Raw genomic sequence first — 26,383 nt, forward strand, 5'->3', positions numbered from 1 at the left:
TAAAATCCACGTTTTGTGGAAAAAATATTTTTTATAAAATCCACGTTTTGTGAAAAAATATTTTTTATAAAATCCAAGATTTCGGAAAAATATTTTTTTAAAAATCCACGTTTTGTGGAAAAATATTTTTCTAAAAATCCACGTTTGGTGGAAAAATATTTTTAAAAAATCCACGTTTTGTGAAAAAATATTTTTTAAAAATCCACGTTTGGTGGAAAAATATTTTTATAAAATCCACGTTTTGTGGAAAAATATTTTTTAAAAATCCAAGATTTCGGAAAAATATTTTTTTTTAAATCCACGTTTTGTGGAAAAATATTTTTAAAAAACCAACGTTTTGTGGAAAAATATTTTTTAAAAAACCAACGTTTTGTGGAAAAATATTTTTAAAAATCCACGTTTGGTGGAAAAATATTTTTTATAAAATCCACGGTTTTGTGGAAAAATATTTTTTAAAAATCCAAGATTTCGGAAAAATGTATTTTTTTTAAATCCAAGATTTCGGAAAAATATTTTTTTTAAATCCACGTTTTGTGGAAAAATATTTTTTAAAAAAACCAACGTTTGTGGAAAAATATTTTTTAAAAAATCCACGTTTTGTGAAAAATATTTTTTAAAAAATCCGCGTTTTGTGGAAAAATATTTTTTAAATAATCAAAGTTTTATAAAAATCCAGGTTTTTTGGAATTTTTTTAAGAAAGATCCACGTTTTGTTGAGAAATATTTTTAAGAAATCTAATCTATAAGAGGTCTTCTACTCTATAGGAGACCTCACATGAGATCTTCTATTCTAAAGGAAACCTCGCATGATGTTTTCTACTCTATAGGAGACCTCATATGAGGTCTTCAACTTTATAGGAGACCTCACATGAGGTCTTATATTATATAAGGTACCCCACATGAGGTTTTCTATTCTAAAAAAGAACTTACATGAGGTCTTCTATTCTATAGGAGACCTCACAAGTGGTCTATTCTATAGTAGACCTCACAAGATGTCTTCTATTCAATAGGAGACCTCACATGAGGTCTTTTATTTTATAGGAGACCTCACACGAGGTGTTCTATTCTATACGAGCCCTCACATGAGGTCTTTTATTCTAGAGGAGACCTCACATTCTATAGGAGACCTCACATGAGGTCTTCTATTCTATAGGGGACCTCAAGTGAGGTCTACTATTCGAGAGGAGACCTCATGTCTTCTATTCTATAGCAATCCTCAAGTAAGGACTTATATTCTATAGGAGGCCTCTCCTATTAATTATCAGATCTTATGTGAGGTCTTCGATTCTATGGGAAACCTCAAGTGAGGTGTTCTATTCTATAGGAGACCTAACATAAAGTATTTTATTCTACGGAATTGAAGACCTCACTCATTATAAAATACCTTTTTCTATATAGAAGGTGTTAAGAGGTATCTAAAATAACATATTCCTCATAAAACCCCATGCAATACCTAAATCGCTAATCTTGTTTAAAAAATTCGAAACCAACTTTTCAATAATTGCATGACTCAAACAATAGGTGTACGTTTAACAGGCGTGAATTATGCCCAACAGCATTAAAACAAAATAAGTGGCAGTAATACCGTTAATTAACTGGATGGAAGCAAGCCAATAACGGCTAACAAAGATTTACGATAACAGCACCAACAACTAACTTGCCTGCAGCTAAGTCTTGATAAGTAATAACAATTGAAACATAAATCCCTTGCCAAAAAATAAATAAACAACAAACGAAATGCTTGGAAATTGCAAAACCTATTCGAAAAAAAAACAAACAATTTCAAATACATTAAGAGGTTGATGTTCCAGTTTTTTTTGGCATTTTTAGGTGAAGGTCATTTGGGATTTGCCGTAAAATATTTGATAAAAACCTTAACACAATTTATCTTTATCACTTAAGAATTTCTTTAAAATATTTTTCGTATGTTGTTGTAATTAAATGATTTGCATATGCATCTCTCCTTGCCATGCAACCTGTTTTGCATTGCGGGCGCCACTTAAACATATTTTATTCATTTTTTTATTTGGTTACATAATATCTGTACCAAGCTTTCCTACTCATTCATTGATATGTTTCTTCTCTCCCCGATGTTGTTGTCGTATATGTATGTCTCTATGCTGCTTACCAAGCTATTGGGAATCCACTTCTGTTAGTCGCTTCAAAAAACTGGTTCATTACCAAAATCATAAATATCAACATTTCAAGTCACGTTTTTTTCAGACGTTTTGTTATTCACAGGTTCCCCGAAAAAATGAAGTGGCACTCGTTAGGGTCTGCATTCTGTGTGTTAATTGAATAATAATAGGCAGCATTTGTTTGTTTATGAGAAGATGAGATGCAGTTGACAGAAAGGCAAATGACCTTCGTTATTAATATTAGAAAATCTCAATTGAGTTGTCCTATACAATAGAAGACCTCACCTGAGGTCTCCTATGTAAAAGAAGACTTCACATGAGTTCTTCTATGAAAAAGAAGACCTTACCTGAGGTATCTTATGGAAAAGAATATTTCACGTAAGATCTCCTATAGATTAGAAGACTTAGAAGTCTCCTATGAAAAGAACACATCACGTGAGGTCACCTACGAAAAAAGACCTCGTTAGAGTTTTTCTATGGAAAAGAAGACTTTTCCTGAAGTCTCCTATCAAGTCTCCAGTAAAGTCTCTTATGGAAAAGAAGAACTCACGTGACATATACTATCGATTAGAAGACTTCACTTGAAGACCCCACTTGAGGTCTCCTACAGAAAAGAAGACCTCACTTGAGGTCTGCTATGGAAAAGAAGTCTTCACTTGAGGTCTCCTACGGAAAACAATATATCTCACTTCAGGTCTCCTACCGAAAAGAAGATCACACTTGATGCCTTCTACGGAAAAGATGACTTCACTTGTGGTCTCTTACGGAAAAGAAGACCTCACTTGAGGTCTCTTACGGAAAAGTAGACCACACTTGAGGTAGGAGACGAAAAGAAGATCTCACCTGAGGTCTCCTACGGAAAAGAAGACCTCACTTGAGATCTCCTACGGAAAAGAAGACCTCACTTTAGGTCTCTTACAGAAAAGAAGACCTCATTTGAGGTCTACTACGGAAAAGAAGACCTCACTTGAGGTCTCCTATAGAAAAGAAGACCTCACTTGAGGTCTCCTACGGAAAAGAAGACCTCACTTTAGGTCTCTTACAGAAAAGAAGACCTCACTTGAGGTCTCCTACGGAAAAGAAGACCTAACTTGAGGTCTTTTATGGAAAAGAAGACCTCACTTGAGGTCTGCTACGGAAAAGAGACCTCACTTGGGGTCTCCTATGGAAAAGAATATCTCACTTGAGGTATCCTACGGAAAAGAAGACCTGACTTGAGGTCTCCTACGGAGAAGAAGAACTCACTTGAGGTCTTCTATGGAAAAGAAGACCTCACTTGAGGTCTCCTACGGAAAGAAGACCTCACTTGAGGTCTCCTACGGAAAAGAAAACCTCACTTGAGGTCTCCTACGGAAAAGAAGACCTCACTTGAGGTCTTCTACGGAAAAGAAGACCTCACTTGAGGTCTCCTTCGGAAAAGAAGACCTCACTTGAGATCTCCTACGGAAAAGAAGACCTTTAGGTCTCTTACAGAAAAGAAGACCTCATTTGAGGTCTACTACGGAAAAGAAGACCTCACTTTAGGTCTCTTACAGAAAAGAAGACCTCACTTGAGGTCTCCTACGGAAAAGAAGTCCTCACTTGAGGTCTCCTTCGAAAACAATATCTCACTTGAGGTCTCCTACGGAAAAGAATTCCTCACTTGAGGTTTCCTACGAAAAGAATATCTCACTTGAGGTCTCCTACGGAAAACAATATCTCACTTGAGGTCTCCTACGGCAAAGAATATCTCACTTGATGTCTCCTACGGAAAAGAAGTCCTCACTTGAGGTCTCCTACGGAAAAGAAGTCCTCACTTGAGGTCTCCTACGAAACAATATCTCACTTCAGGTCTCTTACGGAAAAGAGGTAGGAGACGGAAAAGAAGAGCTCACCTGAGGTCTCTTATGGAAAAGAAAAACTCACGTCTCCTACGGAAAATAAGACCTTACTTGGGGTCTCCTACGGAAAATAAGACCTTACTTGGGTCTCCTATGGAAAAGAAGACATTACTTGAGTTCTCCTACGGAAGAGAAGACCTCACTTGAGGTCTCCTACGGAAAAGAAGTCCTACGGTCTTACGGAAAAAAAGTCCTCACTTGAGGTCTCCTACGGAAAAGAAGACCTCACTTGAGGTTCCTACGGTAAAGAAGACCTCACTTGAGGTCTCCTACGGAAAAAGAAGACCTCACTTGAGGTCTCCTACGGAAAAGAAGTCCTTACGTGAGGTATAATACGGTCTTACGGAAAAGAAGTCCTCACTTGAGGTCTCCTACGGAAAAGAAGACCTCACTTGAGGTCTCCTACGGAAAAGAAGACCTCACTTGAGGTCTCCTACGGAAAAGAATATCTCACTTGAGGTCTCCTACAGAAAAGAAGTCCTCACTTGAGGTCTCCTACGGAAAAGAAGTCCTCACTTGAGGTCTCCTACGAAAACAATATCTCACTTCAGGTCTCCTACGGAAAAGAAGACCTCACTTTCTTCTATGGAAAAGATGACCTCACTTGTGGTCTCTTACGGAAAAGAAGACCCCACTTGAGGTAGGAGACGGAAAAGAAGACCTCACTTGAGGTCTCTTATGGAAAAGAAAAACTCACGTCTCCTACGGAAAAGAAGACCTTACTTCAGGGGTCTTACGAAAAGAAGACAGCACTTGAGTTCTCCTACGGAAAAGAAAACCTCACTTGAGGTCTCCTACGGAAAAGAAGACCTCACTTGAGGTCTCCTATACGGAAAAAAGACCTCACTTGAGGTATTCTACGTAAAAGATGACCTCACTTGTGGTCTCTTACGGAAAAGAAGACCCCAAAGACCTCATGTGAAGGTCTCCCATAAAATAGAAGATCTCAAAAGAGGTCTCCTCACTAGAAGACTCCAATAGAAGTGAAGACATCACTTCAGGTATCCTATGGAAAAGAAGGCCTCACCTGATGTCTCTTTTAGAAAAGAAGATTTCACTTGAGGTCTCCTATGAAAAGTAGACCTCACGTGAGGTAATCTATAGAATAGAAGACCTCATGTGAGGTCTCCTATAGAATAGAAGGCCTCACTTGAGGTCTCCTATTGAAAAGAAGTCCTCCTCTGAGGTTTCCTATAGAAGACCTCATGTGAAGTCTCACGGGTTCTTTCTTACCAGATTGACCCGGAACCACAAAACATCGGCGTTCCGGCCAGCGGCTGCCACCTCACTGTACATGTGTTTGTATTTGTTTCATATTTCTATGTTGGGAGCAGCATATCCCGGAATATCTGCTCCGGATTCTTTTGGTCCATGTCGGGGCGAAGGAAAACCCAGGCCCAATATAATTGTGCTCGGTTTGTCACATCCGCATCCTCACCCATATACAAATTTCGGTGAGATGCAATAGATGTTGCTGCATACTGCGCGAACACAGCCCCCAGTGAGTCGTCGTCAGATCACAAAACTCCTTCGCAGTCCCCTCAACAGCAACTGCGCGCGCAGCATTTAACACCGTCCGTTGTTTTTCCAATCCCAGAAAATGCATCCTTTTTGCAATTTAATTGCAATGGATTCCGAAGTAAGATCGAGGAAATAGTCATGAATCGGAAGAAGATCGAGGTAGTGGCGGTGCAGGAAACCAAGCTCAACAACAACTGCAGCTTACAGCGTTGTGATTGTTACAACGTATTGAGGAAAGATCGCACCAGAAGTGGAGGTGGGGGATTAGCTTTCCTTTGCGCCAGTTTGTTCAATACAGACCTATCTCGCTTGAGCCTGTCTATAATGACCCGTACATGGAATGTATGGGGGTAACAGTCAGGTGTGGAACTGCCGAGATAGAGTTGCTGAATATATCCCGCCGAGAAATAGCTTTATCTCAGATTACAAGCCTAACATAAGCAAGCTTTTGGAAGGTCATAATCGTCTGGTATTGGGGGACTTTAATGCGCATCATGAGATTTGGCATTCGGCCCTCGGAAACGACCAGAGGGGTACAGCGCTGGCTGAGCAGATTGATAGGTTTACGTTTTGCTCGGTCAATGCGGACGCCCCTACCAAAATTACACAGTTCGCCAGACATAACCATCGTGTCACCTGGTATGACAAATGACGTTACCTGGCAACCTGTCATTTTCCTTGGAACAGACCATCTCCCCATAATTGTCTCCATTAGCAGACCACCCGATATCATCACCTCCGAACGCCGCACATTCGTCAATCATAAGAAAGCTGATTGGCCGGGTTTCAGAGAGTTCACCAATCATCGCTTCAGAGAACTGCCTTATCCTTCTGATGTTCGGGTATCGGAAAGGACGTTCCGAGACATCATCACTGCTACAGCCACTCGCCATATACCTGCTGGTCGAATACCCGAAGTATGACCAAACTTACCAGCAGAGGCGACGGGATTAGCAAATGAGCTTCGTCGAGCCAACCCGAACGACCCCAGAGTCAGGGAGCTGACACTGGAAGTTAACAAGCTGGTCGGCGAGCATAAGCGGAACAAGTGGTTAAGTCATCTGAAGAGTTGTATCATTGGGGTCGGTATAAGAGCATTGTGGGCAACGATAAAGTCACTCTCGAACCCCGGAAGGAGGGAAGATAGGAAATTAGTCTGGTTTGGACCTTAGGACCTTACTCTGATTGACCCGAAGAGGTGTGTAAGTTATTTCAATCGACAGTTTGTTAAGCACCCCGGGATTGACAGGGCGAAGAGAAGGCTACTAGGTCGCATCAGATCTCTTCCTGCCGAGGATGAACCACCACAGTTTGCAATGGATGATGTTGCGAATATCATCACGAACGCTAAATCATCCAAAGCGTTGGGCCCTGAGTGAATGGTATGCTAAAATGGTAATGCTGAAACTGCTGGATGAGCCGGGAGTGGAGTATCTCACTAAAGTTCTCAATCTGTCGCTAGCCACTCTAATTGTTCCCGAAGTCTGGAAAATTGGCAAGGTGGTCCTGCTACTGAAGCCAAGGCAAGGATGCCAGCATAAGTGAATCGTACAGCCCGATTTCGCTTTTGTCGCCTGTAGAAAAGACCATTGAGGCCTTAGTCCTCCCCAGTGTCAGAAATAGCTATCTAGTTGCCGATCATCAGCATGGATTCCGCAAGCAGTACATCACGACAACAGCGCTGCACGCCATCTCCACACATATTTGTCGAGGAATCAACCAGAGACCGCCGTGTGACAGACCAGTAATGGTGGCGTTTGACTTATCAAAAGCCTTTGATACTGTCAGGCACTCCACGCTGTTTGAGGACATTGAACAGACAACCCTCCGGCCAAGCTTGAAACGTTGGATAATCAATTATATTTGTGGACGTCGGTCGTACGTGGAATTCAGGAACAAGAAGTCCAAACCCCGCAGAGTGAAACAGGGAGTTCCCCAAGGTGGGGTGATATCCCCGGAACTGTTTAACCAGACGACATCGAGATCGTAACGTATGCGGATGATTGTACGATCCTGGCGTCAGATACCTACCGTGATGACATCTGTGAGAGGCTGAACTCCTTTTTAACCGATCTTACCACGAGGAATATACAGATATCCGCCACAAAATCTACGGTCACTCTGTTCACCACATGGACGGAAGAGTATAGAAGAGAGTTGAATGTCGTGGTCGATGGTAGCAGAATTCCGACCACAAACTGCGCAATATTCTGGGGTCACATTCGACACTCCGTTCACGTCGTCCGCGCATGTCGCAGCTATCTGCGACAAACTGAAATGTAGGAACAAGGTCCCCAACTATAAAGAAACCTGGTTGACTACATATAACAGTTTGGTCCCCAAATTGGAATTGAGGACAGCAACAGGGTGTATCTTCAAGTCTTCTTCAGTGGACCATCTACATGAGGAGGCGAATATTCTTCCAGTGCGGCAACATAATGAGATGCTTTCGTTGCAGTACTTGCTCGGATGTTACAGTGAGAGCCACCCCAATCACCATCTTTTAAGGTCTTTCCTAGTAGATAAAAGATTTTTTATGGTGTTCTCAGGTAGACAGAAGACCTTCTCAGGTCCTCTATAGTAAACAGGTCCTGCTTAGTAGATTGAAGACTTTTTATGGTGTTCTAGGGTAGGTAAAATACATTTTAAGGTATTCTATAGTAGACGGAAGACCTTTTAAGGTCTTTACTAGTAGATAGAAGACTTTTTATGGAGTTCCAGGTAGACAGAAGACCTACCGAGGTCTTTTATATGGACAGAAGAAATTGTTGATCCTTTTTAGTAGATTGAAGACTTTTTATGGCGTTCTCATAAGAAAACCTTTTAAGGTTTTCTTTAGTCGACGGAAGACCTTTTAAGGTCTTTACTAGTAGATAGAAGACTTTTTATGGTGTTCTCAGGTAGACAGAAGACCTGCTCAGGTCTTTTATAGTAGACAGAAGAGAATTTAAGGTCCTTCCTAGTAGATTGAAGACTTTTATGGTGTTCTCAGGCAGGTGAAAGACATTTTAAGGTCTTCTTTAGTAGACGAGAACATTTAAGGCCATTCCTAGTAGATTAAACACTTTTTATGGTGTTATCAAGTAGACACATAACATTTTAAGGTCATTCCTAGTAGATTGAAGACTTTTTGTGGTGTTATCAGGTAGACAGAAGTCATTTTCAGGTATTCTAGAGTAGACAGAAGACATTTTAAGGTCCTTCCTAGGAGATTGAAGACTTTTATGGTGTTCTCATGCCGGTAAAAGACCTTTTAAGGTATTCTCTATAAACAGAGAACATTTAAGGTCATTCCATTGAAGACTTTTTATGGTGTTATCAGGTAGACAGAGGACCTCTTAAGGTAGCCTCTAGTAGTCGGAAGACCTTTTAAGGTCTTTCCAAGTAGATAGAAGACTTTTTATGGTGTTGCAGTACTTCTCGGATGTTACCGTGAGAGCCAACCCAATCACCATCTGGTGGGTAGGCCCGACACATTCAGGCAAATCAAGGAGAATATCCACGATTTAGAGGCAGAGTCCAACAATAAAGGAGAGAACCCCTAGATCAACAGGCATATCAAGCAGGCTTAAATAACATTTACACGGACGCAGTTGCTAAGGCCATACGTAAATACAGTATGAATAAAGTCCTCGGAGTACATCCCCCATCTATCGCAGCTGAGGAGCGTCAGCTGCCACGACAAACCAGAGTAGTTTTCGCTCAACTACGCTCAGGACATTGCCGTCGCTTAAATTCCTATTGGGCAAGTATCGATAGCACCGTGCAAAACATCTGCCCAGAATGCAAAACATCTGCCCATCTTTTCAACTGCCCTGCCGAATCTTCTCTTCTAACTCCAGTGGATCTGTGGTTACATCCCATCGAAGCAGCCACTTCCCTGGAACTGGAGATAGACCCAGAGCCAGATTGAGCAGAGAACGAACACACAATAATAAACTTTGTTATAACAACTATGAAATAGAAGACCTCATGTGAGGTCTACTATAGAATAGAAGACCTCACTTGAGGTTTCCTACGAAAAAGAAATCCTCTCTTGGAGTCTCCAATGGAAAAGAAGACCACTTGAGGTCCCCTATGGAACAGGTCTTTTATAATAGACAGAAGACATTTTAAGGTCTGTCCTAGAAGACAGAAGACTTTTTATGGTGTTCTCAGGTAGACAGACTTTTAAGGTCTATAGTAGACAAAAGACTTGTAAAGGTATTATCTAGCAGTCAGAAGATCTTATCAGGTTTTCAATAATAGACAGAAGACAGTTCGAGGTATTTCCTAGTTGATAGAAGACTTTTATAATGTTCTTAGGTAGACAGAAGACCTTTTAAGGTCTTCTCTAGTAGACAAAAGGCCTTTTAAGTTATTCTCTAGTAGACAGAAGACATTTTAAAGTCTTTCCTAGTAGGTAGAAGTCTTTTTATGGTGTTCTCAGGTAGGCGGAAGACCTTCTAAGGTCTTCTCTAGTATACGGAAATCCTTTTCAGGTCTTCAATAGTAGACCTTTTCAGGTCTTCAATAGTAGACAGAAGACATTTTAAGATCTTTCATAGTAGATAGAATACTTTACAAGGTGTTCTCTAGCAGTCAGAAGAGCTTATCAGGTCTTCTATAGTAGGCAAAAGAATTTTAGTTGTGTTCTCTAGTGGACATAAGGCCTTTCAGACATTCTCTAGTAGACGGAAGAGCCTTTCAGGCCTTCTTTAGTAGACAGAGGACATTTAAGGTCTTCCCTAGTAGATAGAACACTTTTATGGTGTTCGCAGGTAGACAGAAGACCTTCTCAGGTCTTTATAGTACACAGAAGACATTTTAAGGTCCTTCCTAGTAGATTGAAGACATTTTATGGTGTTATCAGGTAGACAGAAGACCCTTTTATGTATGCTGTAGTAGACGGAAAACCTTTTAAGGTCTTTTCTAGTAGATAGAACACTTTTATGGTGTTCGCAGGTAGACAGAAGACCTTCTCAGGTCTTTATAGTACACAGAAGACATTTTAAGGTCCTTCCTAGTAGATTGAAGACATTTTATGGTGTTCTCAGGTAGGACATTTTAGGTCTTCTCTAGTAGACAGAGAACATTTTAAAGTCTTTCCTGGTAGATTGAAGACTTTTATGGTGTTATCAGGTAGACAGAAGACCTTTTTATGTATGCTCTAGTAGACGGAAAACCTTTTAAGGTCTTTTCTAGTAGATTGAAGACTTTTATGGTGTCACCAGGTAGACAGAAGACCTTTTCAGGTCTGCTGTAAGAAAAATAATAAATTTCAAGATCTGTATAGGTAGATAGAAGACTTTTATGGCGTTCTCAGGTAGACAGAAGTCCCGTTTTCTAGTAGACGGAAGACTTTTTAAGGTCTTTCCTAGTAGATAGAAGACTTTTTATTACCCTTTCAAGCCTTCTATAGTAGACAGAAGACATTTTAAGGTCTTTCCTAGCAGATAGAAGACTTTTATGGCGTTCACAGGTAGAAAGAAGACCCTTTTCTCTAGTAGACGGAAGACCTTTTAAGGTCTTTCCTAGTTTATAGAAAACTTTTTATGACCTTTTCAGGCCTTCTATAATAGACGGAAGAGATTTTAAGGTCTTTCCTAGTAGATAGAAAACTTTTTATGATGTTCTCAGGTAAACAGAAGACCTATTAAGGGATTTTCTAGTAGATGGAAGACCATTTCATGTCTTCTGTAGTAGACAGAAGGCATTTTAAGGTCTTTCCTAATAGAGAGGAGACTTTCTATGGTGTTCTCAGGTAAACTGAAGACCTTTTAGGGTATTTTCTAGTAGACGAAAGACCCTTTAAGGTCTTCTATTGTAGACAGAAGACCGTTTAAGGACATCTATAGAAGACAAAAGACATTATAAAATCTTCTCTTGTAGACAAAATACCATTTAAGAATTTCTCTGATAGACAGAAGGCCTGAGCCCGCACAACACACATCACCTTTTCAACTGCCCTGCCAAACCTCATCCAACTCCAGAGGATCTGTGGTTACATCCCATCGAAGCAACCACTTTCCTGGAACTGGAGAGCCAGATTGAGCAAAAGAACGAACACCCAAACATACAATAATAAACTCTGTTACAACAACAACAACTATGGAATAGAAGACCTTATGTGAAGTCTACTATAGAATAGAAAACCTCACTTGAGGTTTCCTATGAAAAAGAAATCGTCTTTTGGAGTCTCCTATAGCAAAGAAAACCACTTGTGGTCTCCCATGGAATAGAAGACCTCACCCAGAGTATGGAATATAGGAGCTCACCCTAGTTCTGCTATAGAATAGAAGACCTCACTTGTGGTCTCATATGGAAAAGAAAATCTCTCTGAGGTCTCTTGTGAAAAAGAGGACCTCACCTGGGGTATCCTATAAAATAGAAGACTTCACGTGAGGTCTGATATAAAATAGAAGACCTCACTTGAGGCCTCCTTTAAAATAGAAAAATCTTACTTGAGGTCTCCTATTGAATAGGTCTCTTATGGAACAGAAGACCTCACAAGAGATATCATATTGGACAGAAGACCTGACTTGAGGTCTCCTATAGGATAGAAGACCTCATGTTAGGTCTCCTATAGGACAGAAGACCTCATGTTAGGTCTCCTATATAGGAATGGAATACCTCATGTGTTCTTGTTCTTCTTATCCGCTCCGCTCATTCATTTTTTACAAAAACCATTTTTGTTGTTGTTGTTCATTTCAGAACCCGCAAAAGTCAATTTGTTTATTTTTTTTTTTTCTAAGATGACCAGTTTATTATTCGGTGGTTCTTTGGCTCACCGAATATTCTGCTGAGAACAGATTTGCCATTTATGAACAGTTTAAATTGGGTTATAAATAAAAGGGTGTTGTCTCAGCTATTCAGTTTTAGTTAGCCTGGAAGTTGTATAGATGGCGCCTGTGGATAATATACCTAACAACAACAACTTCGTTGACACTTCCAGTTGTTTACAATCAAAATTCACAAAAGTCACATTGTGGATTTGCAATCACTAGTTTTATTTGAGTACTCTACATTCGGCATGCATTCGAGTGGTGGTAGTATTTACAGGGGGGAAATAAAGGTTCTAATTATCTTCTTTTTCTTCTAGAAGTGATTCTCCACAGCTAGACAAATAATTTATTTGAAACACTAGCCACACCAACTGAAGCGGGTGGTGTTAGTTTCAAATTTTCCAAAATTTGACCCAAACTTTTGCTCACTGTCTCCGCCCAGAGAATCGTTTCAGGTCCACAGCCGTTGGCTAAATCCTTCACACAGGCTCTGAGACTAATGCGATACATGGTGTGAGGTTGTAGACCCTTTAAAATAAAGAAATGCGTATCGCCCGATATTTCATAATCCGATTTAAATTCTTCCCGTTCAACACAATTGTTTTCCTTCTTATAACTGATGGTGGGACGGGTGGTGGTATTACAAATATCAGGCAGAGTTGCTATTTCGAAATCTTCTTTACGATAATCCTGCTCTTGTACGGATTTGTTGAACATTTCTTCATGTATCCGTTGAAAGTTGTCAACCGCCTCATTTTGAGTTTCCACAGCTGTTGTCTTGTTTTTGTCGGGACTGAAATACGGGAGAGGAATTAATTAATGATTGTTGTTGTGATTCTGGTCGTACTTACACAAAAATAAAATTATAAAGGGACGCACCATATGTCATCTGTACCTCATTATAGTAATCCGTATCCACAGGCAAGGGACCACTGAGTTGAGGATCCAATTTCGGACAGCGACAATTGTCGAAATTGGCAAAAGGTTTATTGATGATCGGTATGGCCGTGTGATCTATGGAATAAATAAAGGACAAATCGTTACACAAACAACTTCTAAGGTATGCAGGTGTGGGATAATACATACTTCCATCAGCCACATCATATTTTAGCAGGTATTTGTTGATGATGCCATTTGGAGTACGGGGAGGCCACCAATGTATTTCTATTAAAAAAATGAAAAGCAATTATATGGAAAGTAGAAAACCTTTTCAGGTCTTCTGTAGTATACAGAAGACATTTTAAGGTCTTTTTTAGTAGATGGAACACGTTTTATGGTGTTCTCAGGTAGACAGAAGACCTTCTCAGGTCTTCTATAGTAGACAAAAGACATTTTAAGGTCCTTCTTCTTTTTATGGTGTTCTCAGATAGGTAAAAGACCTTTTAATGTATTTTCTAGTAGATAGAAGATTTTTATGGTGTTCTCAGGTAGACAGAAGATCTTCTTAGGTCTTCAATAGTAGACAAAAGAAATTTTAAGGCCCTTCCTAGTATATTGAAGACTTTTTATGGTGTTCTCAGGTAGGTAAAGGACATTTTAAAGCCTTCTTTAGTAGACGGAAGACCTTTTAAGCTCCTATTAGATAGAAGATTTTTTATTGTGTTCTTAGGTAGGTAAAATACCCTTTAAGGTCTTCTCTAGTAGACGGAAGCCTTTTAAGGGATTTTATAATAGATAGAAGACTTTGTATGGTGTTCTCAGGTAGACAGAGGACATTTTAAGGTATCCTCTAGTAGACGACGGTCTAAGGTATTTCTTAGCAGATAAAAGACTTTTTATGGTGTTCTCAGGTAGGCAGAAGACCTTTTCAGACCTTCTATAGTAGACGGAGAACATTTTAAGGTCCTTTCTAGTAGATTGAAGACTTTCTATGGTGTTCTCAGGTCGACAGAAGACCTTCTCATGCCTTCTATAGTAGACGGAGAACATTTTAATGTCCTTTCTGGTAGATTGAAGATTTTATGGTGTTCTCAGGCAGGTAAAAGACCTTTTAAGGTCTTCTCTAGTAGACAGAGAATATTTTAAGGTCCGTCCTAGTAGATTGAAGACTTTTTATTGTGTTCGCAGGTGAAAAACCTTTTAAGGTCTTCTCTAGTAGACGAAAGACCTTTTAAAGTCTTTCCTAGTTGATAGAAGACTTTGTGTGGTGTTCTAAGGTAGACAGAAGACATTCTCAGGCCTTCTATAGTAGACAGAGAACACTTTAAAGTCCTTCCTAGTAGATTGAAGACCGAAGACCTTCTACGCGCTTTCCTATTAGATAGGAGACTTTTTATGATGTTCTCAGGTAGGTAAAAGACCCTTTAAGGTCTTCTCTAGTAGATGGAAGGCCTTTTAAGGTATTTCCTTGTAGATAGAAGACTTTTTTATGGTGTTCTCAGGTAGACAGAAGACATTTTAAGGTCTTCTCTAGTAGACAGAGAACTCTTTAAAGTCCTTCCTAGTAGATTGAAGACCGAAGACCTTCTACGCGATTTCCTATTATATAGGAGACTTTTTATGATGTTCTCAGCTAGGTAAAAGACCCTTTAAGGTCTTCTCTAGTAGATGGAACACCTTTTAAGGCCTTTCCTAATAGATAGAAGACTTTTTATGATGTTCGCATGTACAGATGACCTTGTCATGTCTTCTATAGTAGACAGAAGACCATCTCAGGTCGTCTATAGTAGACAGAATATATTTTAAGGTCTTTCCTAGTAGATAAATTACCTTTTATGGTGTTCTCAGGTAGGTAAAATACCTTTTACGGTCTTCTCTAGTAGACAGAGAACGTTTTAAAGTCTTTTCTAGTAGACTGAAGACTTTTTATGGTGTTCTCAGGTAGACAGAAGACATTTTAAGGTCTTCTCTGGTAGACGGAAAACCTTTTAAGATCTTTCCTAGTAGATAGAAAACGTTTTATTATGTTCTCAGGTAGACAGAATACCTTTTCAAGTCTTCTATAGTAGACAGAAGACCTTTTAAGGTCCTTCCTAGTAGATAGAAGACATTTTATTACGTTATCCTGTAGACAGAAGACCTTTTAGGTCTTTCCTAGTAGAAGACCTTTTCAGGTCTATCTAGGTAAATATAACTCTAGATTGAAGACTTTTTATGACGTTCTCAGGTAGATAGTAGACCTTGTCAGGCCTTCTATAGTAGACGGAAGACCTTTTAAGGCCTTTCCTCACAGGTAGACAGAAGACCTTATCAAGTCCTCTATTCCTAGTAGATAGAAGACTTTTTCCGATGTTCTCAGGTAGACAGAAGGTATTTTAAGATATTTTTAGTAGACCTAAGATCCCTTAATGTCTTCCGTAGTAGACAGAAGTCATTTTAAGGTATTTCCTTTTTATGGTGTTATCAGGTAGAGACCTTTTCAAGTGTTCTATAGTAGACAAACTATAGTTTAAGGTCTTCTATATGAGACAGAAGACCTTTTACGATGTTATCTAGTAGACAGAAGACTTTCTAAGGTCTTCCCTAGTAGACAATATACTTCTAAGGCCTTCTCTAGTAGGCAGAAGGACTGTTCGGGGATTCTATAGTAGACAGAAGATATTTTAAGGTCTTTCCCAATAGATAGAAGAGTTTTTATGGTGTTCTTAGGTAACCAGAAGACCAGTAGACAAAAGACCTTCTCAGGTCATCTATAGTAGACAGAAGACATTTTAAGGCCCTTCCTGGTAGATTGAAGACTTTTTATTGTGTTATCAGGTAGGTAAAATACCTTTTAAGGTCTTTCCTGGTATATAGAAGACTTTTTATGGTGATTTCAGGTAGACAAAACCCCTTCTCAGGTCTTCTATAGTAGACAGAAGACATTTTAAGGTCTTTCCTAGTAGATAAATTACCTTTTATGGTGTTCTCAGGTAGGTAAAATACCTTTTACGGTCTTCTCTAGTAGACAGAGAACGTTTTAAAGTTTTTGCTAGTAGATTGAACACTTTTTATGGTGTTGTCAGGTAGACAGAAGACATTTTAAGGTATCCTCTGGTATACGGTAGACCTTTTAAGTCCTTTCCTAGTAGATAACGTTTTATTATGTTCTCAGGCAGACAGAATACCTTTTCAAGTCTTCTATAGTAGACAGAAGACCTTTTAAGGTCCTTCCTAGTAGATAGAAGACATTTTATTACGTTATCCTGTAGACAGAAGACCTTTTAGGTCTTTCCTAGTAGAAGACCTTTTCATGTCTATCTAGGTAAATATAACTCTAGATTGAAGACTTTTTATGACGTTCTCAGGTAGATAGTAGACCTTGTCAGGCCTTCTATAGTAGACGGAAGACCTTTAAGGCCTGTCCTCTCAGGTAGACAGAAGACCTTATCAAGTCCTCTATGGTTTCCTTTCCTAGTAGATAGAAGACTTTTTCCGATGTTCTCAGGTAGACAGAAGGTATTTTAAGATATTTTTTAGTAGACCTAAGATCCCTTAATGTCTTCCGTAGTAGACAGAAGTCACTTTAAGGTATTTCCTGGTATTTCCTTTTTATGGTGTTATCATGTAGAGATCTTTTAAAGTGTTCTATAGTAGACAAAAGATAGTTTAAAGTCTTCTATATGAGACAGAAGACCTTTTACGATGTTATCTAGTAGACAGAAGACTTTCTCAGGTCTTCCCTAGTAGACAATATACTTCTAAGGCCTTCTCTAGTAGGCAGAAGGCCTGGTCGGGGATTCTATAGTAGACAGAAGATATTTTAAGGTCTTTCCCAATAGATAGAAGAGTTTTTATGGTGTTCTCAGGTAACCAGAAGACCAGTAGACAAAAGACCTTCTCAGGTCATCTATAGTAGACCCTTCCTAGTAGATTGAAGACCTTTTCTGGCGTTCTCAGGTAAGTAAAAAACATTTTAAAGTCTTCTTTAGTAGACGGAAGGCCCTTTAAGCTCTTCCCTATTACATAGAAGACTTTTTATGATGTTCTCGGGTAGGTAAAATACCCTTTAAGGTCTTCTACAGTAGACGGAAGGCCTTTTAACGTCTTTCCTGGCGTTCTTAAGTAAACAGAATACCTTCTCAGGTCTTTTGTAGTAGACAGAAGACATTTTAAGGTCCTTCCCGGTAGATTGAAGACTTTTTATTGTGTTATCAGGTAGGTAAAATACCTTTTAAGGTCTTTCCTAGTGTATAGAAGACATTTTATGGTGTTCTCAGGTAGACAAAAGACCTTCTCAGGTCTTCTATGGTAGACAGAAGACATTTTAAGGACCGTCCTAGTAGATTGAAGACTTTTTCTGGCGTTCTCAGGTAAGTAAAAGACATTTTAAAGTCTTCTTTAGGAGACGGAAGGCCCTTTAAGCTCTTTCCTATTAGATAAAAGACTTTTATGGTGTTCTCAGGTAGGTAAAAGACCCTTTAAGGTCTTCTCGAGTAGATGGAAGACCTTTTAAGGGGTTTTCTAGCAGATAGAAGACTTTATATGGCGTTCTCAGGTCGACATAAGACCTTCTCATGCCTTCTATACTAGACTGAGAACATTTTAAGGTCCTTTCTAGTAGATTGAAGACTTTTTTGGTGCTCTTAGGTAGGTAAAAGACCTTTTAATTTCTTCTCTAGTAGACAGAGAACATTTTAAGGTCCTTCCTAGTAGATTGAAGACTCTTTATTGTGTTCTCAGGCAGGTAAAAAACTTTTTAAGGTCTTCTATAGTAGACGAAAGACCTTTTTAAAGTCTTTCCTAGTAGATAGAAGACTTTGTGTGGTGTTCTAAGGTAGACATAAGACATTCTCAGGCCTTCTATAGTAGACAGAGAACATTTTGAGGTCCTTCCTAGTAGATTGAAGACCGAAGACCTTCTAAGCTCTTTCCTATTAGATAGAAGATTTTTTATGAAGTTCTCAGGTAGGTAAAATACCCTTTAAGGTATTCTCGAGTAGATGGAACACCTTTTAATGGTTTTTCTAGCAGATAGAAGACTTTATATGGTGTTCTCTGGTCGACAGAAGACCTTCTCATGTCTTCTATAGTAGACAGAAGACCATCTCAGGTCTTCTATAGTAGACAGAATATATTTTAATGTCTTTCCTAGTAGATAAATTACCTTTTATGGTGTTCTCAGTCTTTTCTAGTAGATTGAAGACTTGTTATGGTGTTGTCAGGTAGACAGAAGACATTTTAAGGTATCCTCTGGTATACGGTAGACCTTTTAAGGCCTTTCCTAGTAGATAGAAGACTTTTTATGGTGTTCTCAGGTAGACAGAAGACATTTTAAGGTCTTCTCTAGTAGGCGGAAGACCTTTTAAAATCTTTCCTAATAGATAGAAGACGTTTTATTATGTTCTCAGCTAGACAGAATACCTTTTCAAGTCTTCTATAGTAGACAGAAGACCTTTTAAGGTCCTTCCTAGTAGATAGAACACATTTTATGGCGTTATCCTGTAGACAGAAGACCTTTAAGGTCTTTCCTAGTAGAAGACCTTTTCAGGTCTATCTAGGTAAATAGAACTCTAGATAGAAGACTTTTTATGACATTCTCAGTTAGATAAAAGACCTTGTCAGGCCTTCTATAGTAGACGGAAGACCTTTTAAGGTCTTTCCCCTCAGGTAGACAGAAGACCTTATCAAGTCCTCTATGGTTTCCTTTCCTAGTAGATAGAAGACTAGACTAGAAGGTATTTTAAGGTATTTCCTGGTATTTCCTTTTTATGGTGTTATCAGGTAGAGAGAAGGCCTATTAAAGTGTTCTATAGTAGACAAAAGATAGTTTAAGGTCTTCTATATTAGACAGAAGATCTTTTACGATGTTATCTAGTAGACAGAAGACTTTCTAAGGTCTTCCCTAGTAGACAATATACTTTTAAGGTCTTCTCCACTAGACAGATGGCCTGTTCGGGGTTTCTATAGTAGAAGAATACATTTTAAGGTCTTTCCTAATAGATAGATGAGTTTTTATGGTGTTCCCAGGTAGACAGAAGACCTTTTAGGGTATTCTCTAATAGACGGAAGACCCTTTAAGGTCTTCTCTAGCAGACGGAAGACCTTTTCAGGTCTTCTATTGTAGACAAAAGACCGTTTAAGGGCTTCTATAGAAGACAAATTACATTTTAAAATATTCTCTAGTAGACTAAAGACAATTTAAGGAGTTCTCTGATAGACTGAAGACCTTTTAAGGTCTTTCTAGACCTTTTATGGTATTCTCTAGTAGACACAAGACCTTTTCAAGTCTTCTATAGTAGACAAAAGACCTTTTAAGGTCTTCTCCAGTAGACTATCTATCTATATAACTCCTAAAAAACCCTTCATATTGCTTAGGATAATTCTGATACTCACAATTTCATTTGGTGACAATGGCCGATAGTAGATTTTGGCCAAAGGTCCCGGCTTGGCAAGTGCCGTGCGAAAATATTGTATATCCGAGCTGGCATCAATTAAATAATGATAATTCACAATCGTCAGGGTCTTCACAAAATAGGCGTACTGGGTATTGGGTTTCAAATTTCTCAAGATGTGTCGGCGTTGTGTACTGTTTGTGGTGTCCATATACCAATTATCCTGGCCACAACCATGACGGCTATCATATTTACTGATATTACGTTTGGGTGCCTCACGATAGAAATACACGTAACCAATGAGAGGTTGGAGAGCATCGGGCGGCAGCAAGTCTATAACAATGAGGGCCTCATGGGCATTTACGGCTTCGGTGGTGACATTTAACTCATGCAGTTCACTGTCACCTAAAAATGAAAGATGGAATTATATTCCGCAAACTTAGATCTACATTTCAAATACTTACACACAACCAATTCTCCATTTGAATTCATTGAAACGTCTGCTATGGAGATTTGATTTGATTCTTTTATTTGTTCACGCAACTGGGCAATTTTTTTATAGCAGAGTCGGGGATTCAAGTGAAAGAATATTCGACCCTTGGTTATTTGAACCCTTTGATTGGTGTTCCACAGATCTTCCAAATAATCATTTCCCACAACATACAAGGCATAGACATTGTCGATGAGGATTTGTCCGCCAATAGTGTGTAGACTTCGAAAGAAATGAAGCGACACGATGTGAGGCGAACGTTTGATCTTCAAATATCCCGTAATTTCGCTGAGATTACCAAAGGCTTTTTCCAAGTCTTCAATATTTGTTTCTGAAACATGAACAAACAGCATTTTGGAAGGTTAAGGGGTGGGTCTTCTTTTACGAAAACTATTTTTCTGCCTTTCGCTAGGAAGACTAGTAGGACTACTTATAGGAAAAGACAATTCCAATTCCAACTTACTATTATAATCTGTCAGTTCCAATGTCAATGAACCCTGCAGTGTGGTACAATCAGCAAAACCCTCCAAATCTTCCGCTGATTTAATGGTAAAATTTCCCCTACAACTCAGGGAACATGATGTGGCCTTGCCATTTTCCACAATTGTTTCGTACATTTTCGGACATTTCTCTAGGCAATGGACACCGAGTTTTACCAAACCATATTGGGTGCAGTCGGCAACACATTGTCTGCCAAAAGCCTGGGGAAAAAAAATCGCTAAAATTTAACAAAATAAAACAATACAAAACTTCGCATCTTACTCGAGCTTTGGGTGGTAGACAATCTCGGACACATTTCTTGCCGCTTATTAGCGTTGAACAGTAACGACAGTTATCATCAAAACATGATGTCAAACAGTTACCGCTGCAGCATTTTCCTTTTTTGTTACATTTTTGCGAAGGACATGCTGCGGTGCATTGATTGCCGTCATATTCGGCCATGACTTGTTTTTGTGGCTTTCCGAGGGACCAACATTGTTGATGACGTTCTTCAGCTGTTGGATTGATACCATAGCAAAGGGGACAATAATTCGGCGGCTTGTTGTTCTGCAAAAAATGAGACAAACAAAATGATAAATTATCAAATAACCGATAGGTTATTTTCTTTATCAAAATAACGTGGATAAGTTATCTACCCTATCCAAATAACGTGGATAAGTTATCCAATTTAACCACATAACGTGGATAAGTTATCTACGTTATCCACAATAAGTGAATATGTTATATACGTTATCCACATAACATGGATAAGTTATCCACGGTATCCCCATAACATGGATAAGTTATCTACCTTATCCACATAACGTGGATAAGTTATCTACGGTGTCCATATAGCTTGGATAAGTTATCTACGTTATCCACATAACGTGGATAAATTATCTGCGTTATCTACATAAGGTGGATAAGTTATCTACGTTATCCACATAAGGTAGATAAGTTATCTACGTTATCCACATAACGTGGATAAGCTATCTAATGTGAATAAATTATATACGTTATCCATATAAAGTGGATAAGTTATCTACGTTATCTACATAAAGTGGATAAGTTGCCTACGTTATCCACATGACGTGGATAAGTTATCTACGTTATCCACATAAAGTGTATAAGTTATCTTTGCTATCCACATAACGTGTATAAATTATCTACATTAAGCGCATAACGTGGATAAGTTATCTGCGTTATCCACATAAAGTGGATAAGCTATCTAATGTTGATAAGTTATCTACGTTATCCATATAACGTGGATAAGTTACCTACGTTGTCAACATAACGTGGATAAGTTATCTATGTTATCTGCATAGCGTGGACAAGTTATCTGTGTTATCCGCAAAAGTGGATAAGTTGTCTACGTTATCCACATAACGTGGATAAGTTATCTACGTTATCCACATAACGTGGATAAGTTATCTACGGTGTCCATATAGCATGGATAAGTTATCTACGTTATCCACATAACATGGATAAATTATCTACGTTATCTACATAAGGTGGATAAATTACCTCGTTATGTGGATAACGTACATAACGAGGGTAAGTTATCTACGTTATCCACATAAAGTGTAAAAGTTATCTTTGCTATCCACATAACGTGTATAAATTATCTACATTAAGCACGTAACATGGATAACTTATCTGCGTTATCCACATAACGTGGATAATGTATCTACATTATCCGCATAATTTGAAGAAGTTGTCTACGATATCTGCAAACGTACGTAATTTATCTTCGCTATCCACATAACATGGATAAGTTATTTGCGTTATCTACTTAACGTGGATAAGCTGTAGGACGTGCATAAGTTATCTAAGTTATCCGTATAACGTGGATAAGTTATCTACGTTATCCGTGTAACGTCGATAAGTTATCTACGTTATCCACATAACGTGGATAAGTTATCTACGTTATCTACACAACGTAGAGAAGCTACATAACGTGGATAAGTTATCTGCGTTATCCACATAACGTGGATAAGTTATCTGCGTTATCCACATAACGTGGATAAGTTATCTGCGTTATCCACATAACGTGGATAAGTTATCTACATAACGTGGATAAGTTATCTACGTTAACTACATAACGTGGATAAGTTATCTACGTTACCTACATAACGTGGATAAGTTATCTGCGTTATCCACATAACGTGGATAAGTTATCTACGGTGTCCATATAGCATGGATAAGTTATCTACGTTATCCACATAACGTGGATAAGTTATCTACGTTATCCACATAACGTGGTTAGTTATCTACGGCGTCCATATATCATGGATAAGTTATCTACGTTATCCACATAACGTGGATAAGTTATCTACGTTATCCACATAACGTGGTTAGTTATCTACGGCGTCCATATAGCATGGATAAGTTATCTACGTTATCCACATAACGTGGATAAATTATCTACGTTATCTACATAAGGTGGATAAGTTATCTACGTTATCCACATAACGTGGGTAAGCTATCTACGTTATCCACATAACGTGGGTAAGTTATTTACATTATCCACATAACGTGGATAAATTATCTACGTTATCTACATAAGGTGGATAAGTTATCTACGTTATCCACATAACGTGGATAAATTATCTACGTTATCCACATAACGTGGATAGGTTATTTACGTTATCTACATAACGTGGATAAGTTATCTACGTTATCCACAATACGTGAATATGTTATATACGTTATCCACACGACGTGGATAAGTTATCTACGGTATCCACATAACATGGATATGTTATCTACCTTATCCACATAACGTGGATAAGTTATCTACGGTGTCCACAATACGTGAATATGTTATAAACGTTATCCACATGACGTGGATAAGTTATCTACGTTATCCACATAACGTGGGTAAATTATCTACGTTATCCACATAACGTGGATAAGTTATCTACGTTATCCACATAACGTGGATAAGTTATCTACGTTATCCACATAACGTGGATAAGTTATCTTCGTTATTCACATAACGTGGATAAGTTTTCTACGTTATCTACATAACGTGGATAAGTTTTCTACGTTATCCACAATACGTGAATATGTTATATACGTTATCCACATGACGTGGATAAGTTATCTACGTTATCCACATAACGTGGGTAAATTGTTTACGTTATCTACATAAGGTGGATAAGTTATCTACGTTATCCACATGACGTGGATAAGTTATCTACGTTATCCACATAACGTGGATAAGTTTTCTACGTTATCCACAATACGTGAATATGTTATATACGTTATCCACATGACGTGGATAAGTTATCTACGGTGTCCATATAGCATGGATAAGTTATCTACGTTATCCACATAACGTGGATAAATTGTTTACGTTATCTACATAAGGTGGATAAGTTATCTACGTTATCCACATAACGTGTATAAGTTATCTACGTTATCCACATAACGTGGATAAGTTATCTACGTTATCTACATAAGGTGGATACGTTATCTACGTTATCCACATAACGTGGATAAGTTATCTACGTTATCCACATAACGTGTATAAGTTATCTACGTTATCCACATAACGTGAATATGTTATATACGTTATCCACATGACGTGGATAAGTTATCTACGTTATCCACATAACGTGGGTAAATTATCTACGTTATCCGCATAACGTGGATAAGTTATCTACGTTATCCACATAACGTGGATAAGTTATCTACGTTATCCGCATAACGTGGATAAGTTATCTACGTTATCCACATAACGTGGATAAGTTTTCTACGTTATCTACATAACGTGGATAAGTTTTCTACGTTATCCACAATACGTGAATATGTTATATACGTTATCCACATGACGTGGATAAGTTATCTACGGTGTCCATATAGCATGGATAAGTTATCTACGTTATCCACATAACGTGGATAAATTGTTTACGTTATCTACATAAGGTGGATAAGTTATCTACGTTATCCACATAACGTGGATAAGTTATCTACGTTATCCACATAACGTGGATAAGTTTTCTACGTTATCCACAATACGTGAATATGTTATATACGTTATCCACATGACGTGGATAAGTTATCTACGGTGTCCATATAGCATGGATTATTTACGTTATCCATATAAAGTGGATAAGTTATCTACGTTATCTACATAACGTGGATAAGTTGCCTACGTTATCCGCATGACGTGGATAACTTATCTACGTTATCCACATAAAGTGTATAAGTTATCTTTGCTATCCACATAACGTGTATAAATTATCTACATTAAGCACATAACGTGGATAAGTTATTTGCGTTATCCACATAACGTGGATAATGTATCTAAATTATTCGCATAACTTGAAGAAGTTGTCTACGATATCTGCAAACGTACGTAATTTATCTACGTTATCCACATAACGTGGATATGTTATATACGCTATCCACATAACGTGGATAAGTTATCTACGTTATCCGCATAACGTGGATAAGTTATCTACGTTATCTACATAACGTGGATAAGTTATCTACATAACGTGCATAAGTTATCTACGTTGTCAACATAACGTGGATAAGTTATCTACTGTGTATAATAACGTGTTTAGGTTATCTGATTTATCCACATTACGTGTATAGGTTATATACGTTATCCATATAACGTGGATAAGATATATACTTTATCCAAAATATCTTGGTAAATTATTTACTTTATCCTCATAAGGTGGATATATTTTCTACTCTGTCGAACTAAATGAATAATTGATCTACGTTATCCTCTTAAAGGTGATATGTTATCTACGTTATCCACATAACGTGGATTAGTAATCTACGTTATCTTAATACAAAGATAAATTATGCACATAAAGTGAATATGTTATCTTCTTTATAGAACTAAATGGATAAATTATATACGGTATAATAAGTTATCTACGAATTTGTCCCAACGAAACCTTACCTTAATTACATAATGAAACTCCTTGGTGCGATTGCCCAAAATCGATGCCCAATTAATGGTATGGGTATAGCACAACGATGGATTCGATTCAATGCGTATCGAACCACGTAGAACTCTTAGCAAAGAAATTAGGCCAATATTTTCCATATGGCGATTTTCCACTACAACCAGACCATATTTCTCGTACAAGAGACGAACTCCACGTATTACCAAGAGTTTGGGGAAAATTCTTTCCAAACTATCCAAACCATGAACACGATATACCAATAAATAATCGGTGATTTCTTCCAACTTCAAGGGTCGTAAAGTGACCAGCGTTTGAGGAGTTAATTCGAATTCGACCAACTTTATATGTCCCGCAATTATGGTGCAATTTCTTAAATTTTCGATGTCATGGATGTTGCGTATTAAGGTGGATTTACAAATAATTGGTTCTTGGCCTTGACTCGTTGCTGCATGGGGGACAACATGGAAGAAGAGGAAACTCGTGACAAGGAGAAAATAAACCGGCAAAATGTTCATTTTGTTGGCATTTGGGAGTTCACTTATTGTTGATTTTGTTACTTTTGTTTTGTTCTTGTTTTTGGTTACAATCTTTTCACTTTGGGGTTACTAAATGATGCTGGCAAGAAAATTCCTCCTCCCCGGCTGGCTGGCTATGGACGATATTTGTTGTCTTATGGTGGCGTATTGTTGACGATGATGTCGCCGATGCTGCTACTGCTGCTCACTCAGCTGAGTTAATTGTTTAATTGAAAACTTGACCCCGAAATCAATAGATATTCTCTGCGCCAAGAAAAAAAAAAAAACTTTGCGTACTTTTTATTTGGGTGAAATATTCAATTTCACATATTTTGGAATTTCGTGTTTATTATTAAAATTATTTCTATTATTTTTCTACTTTAGGAACCATAAAATACTTTCTTTTAATTT

General features: G+C 38.2%; 1 protein-coding gene across 1 annotated transcript; it reads right to left on the reverse strand.

Moving 5' to 3' along the window:
* Nucleotides 1-12,504: 12,504 nt before the first annotated feature.
* On the reverse strand, nt 12,505-26,383 carry Sdr (Secreted decoy of InR). The gene is made up of 8 exons (XM_073970823.1): nt 25,451-26,383; nt 20,809-21,093; nt 20,510-20,747; nt 20,021-20,377; nt 19,557-19,961; nt 13,390-13,467; nt 13,155-13,317; nt 12,505-13,096 (listed from the first exon to the last, which is right to left on the reverse strand). The coding sequence occupies exons 1-8, from the start codon at nt 25,970-25,972 to the stop codon at nt 12,637-12,639; spliced, it is 2,508 nt and encodes an 835-aa protein (XP_073826924.1). The 5' UTR covers nt 25,973-26,383; the 3' UTR covers nt 12,505-12,636.

The sequence above is a fragment of the Musca autumnalis genome, unplaced genomic scaffold (genome assembly GCF_047663935.1).
Source record: "Musca autumnalis isolate F117 unplaced genomic scaffold, ASM4766393v1 scaffold_1, whole genome shotgun sequence".
Classification (NCBI taxonomy): Eukaryota; Metazoa; Arthropoda; class Insecta; order Diptera; family Muscidae; genus Musca; species Musca autumnalis.

Excerpts from the sequence above, each read along its gene's own strand:
- Sdr (XM_073970823.1), bottom strand. The coding sequence starts at position 25,972 with ATGAACATTTTGCCGGTTTATTTTCTCCTTGTCACGAGTTTCCTCTTC. Across the intron at positions 21,094-25,450 it reads AGTTTCATTATGTAATTAAG|AACAACAAGCCGCCGAATTA; the intron begins GTAAGGTTTCGT and ends CATTTTTTGCAG. Across the intron at positions 13,468-19,556 it reads ATTGTCACCAAATGAAATTG|AAATACATTGGTGGCCTCCC; the intron begins TGAGTATCAGAA and ends TTTTTTTAATAG.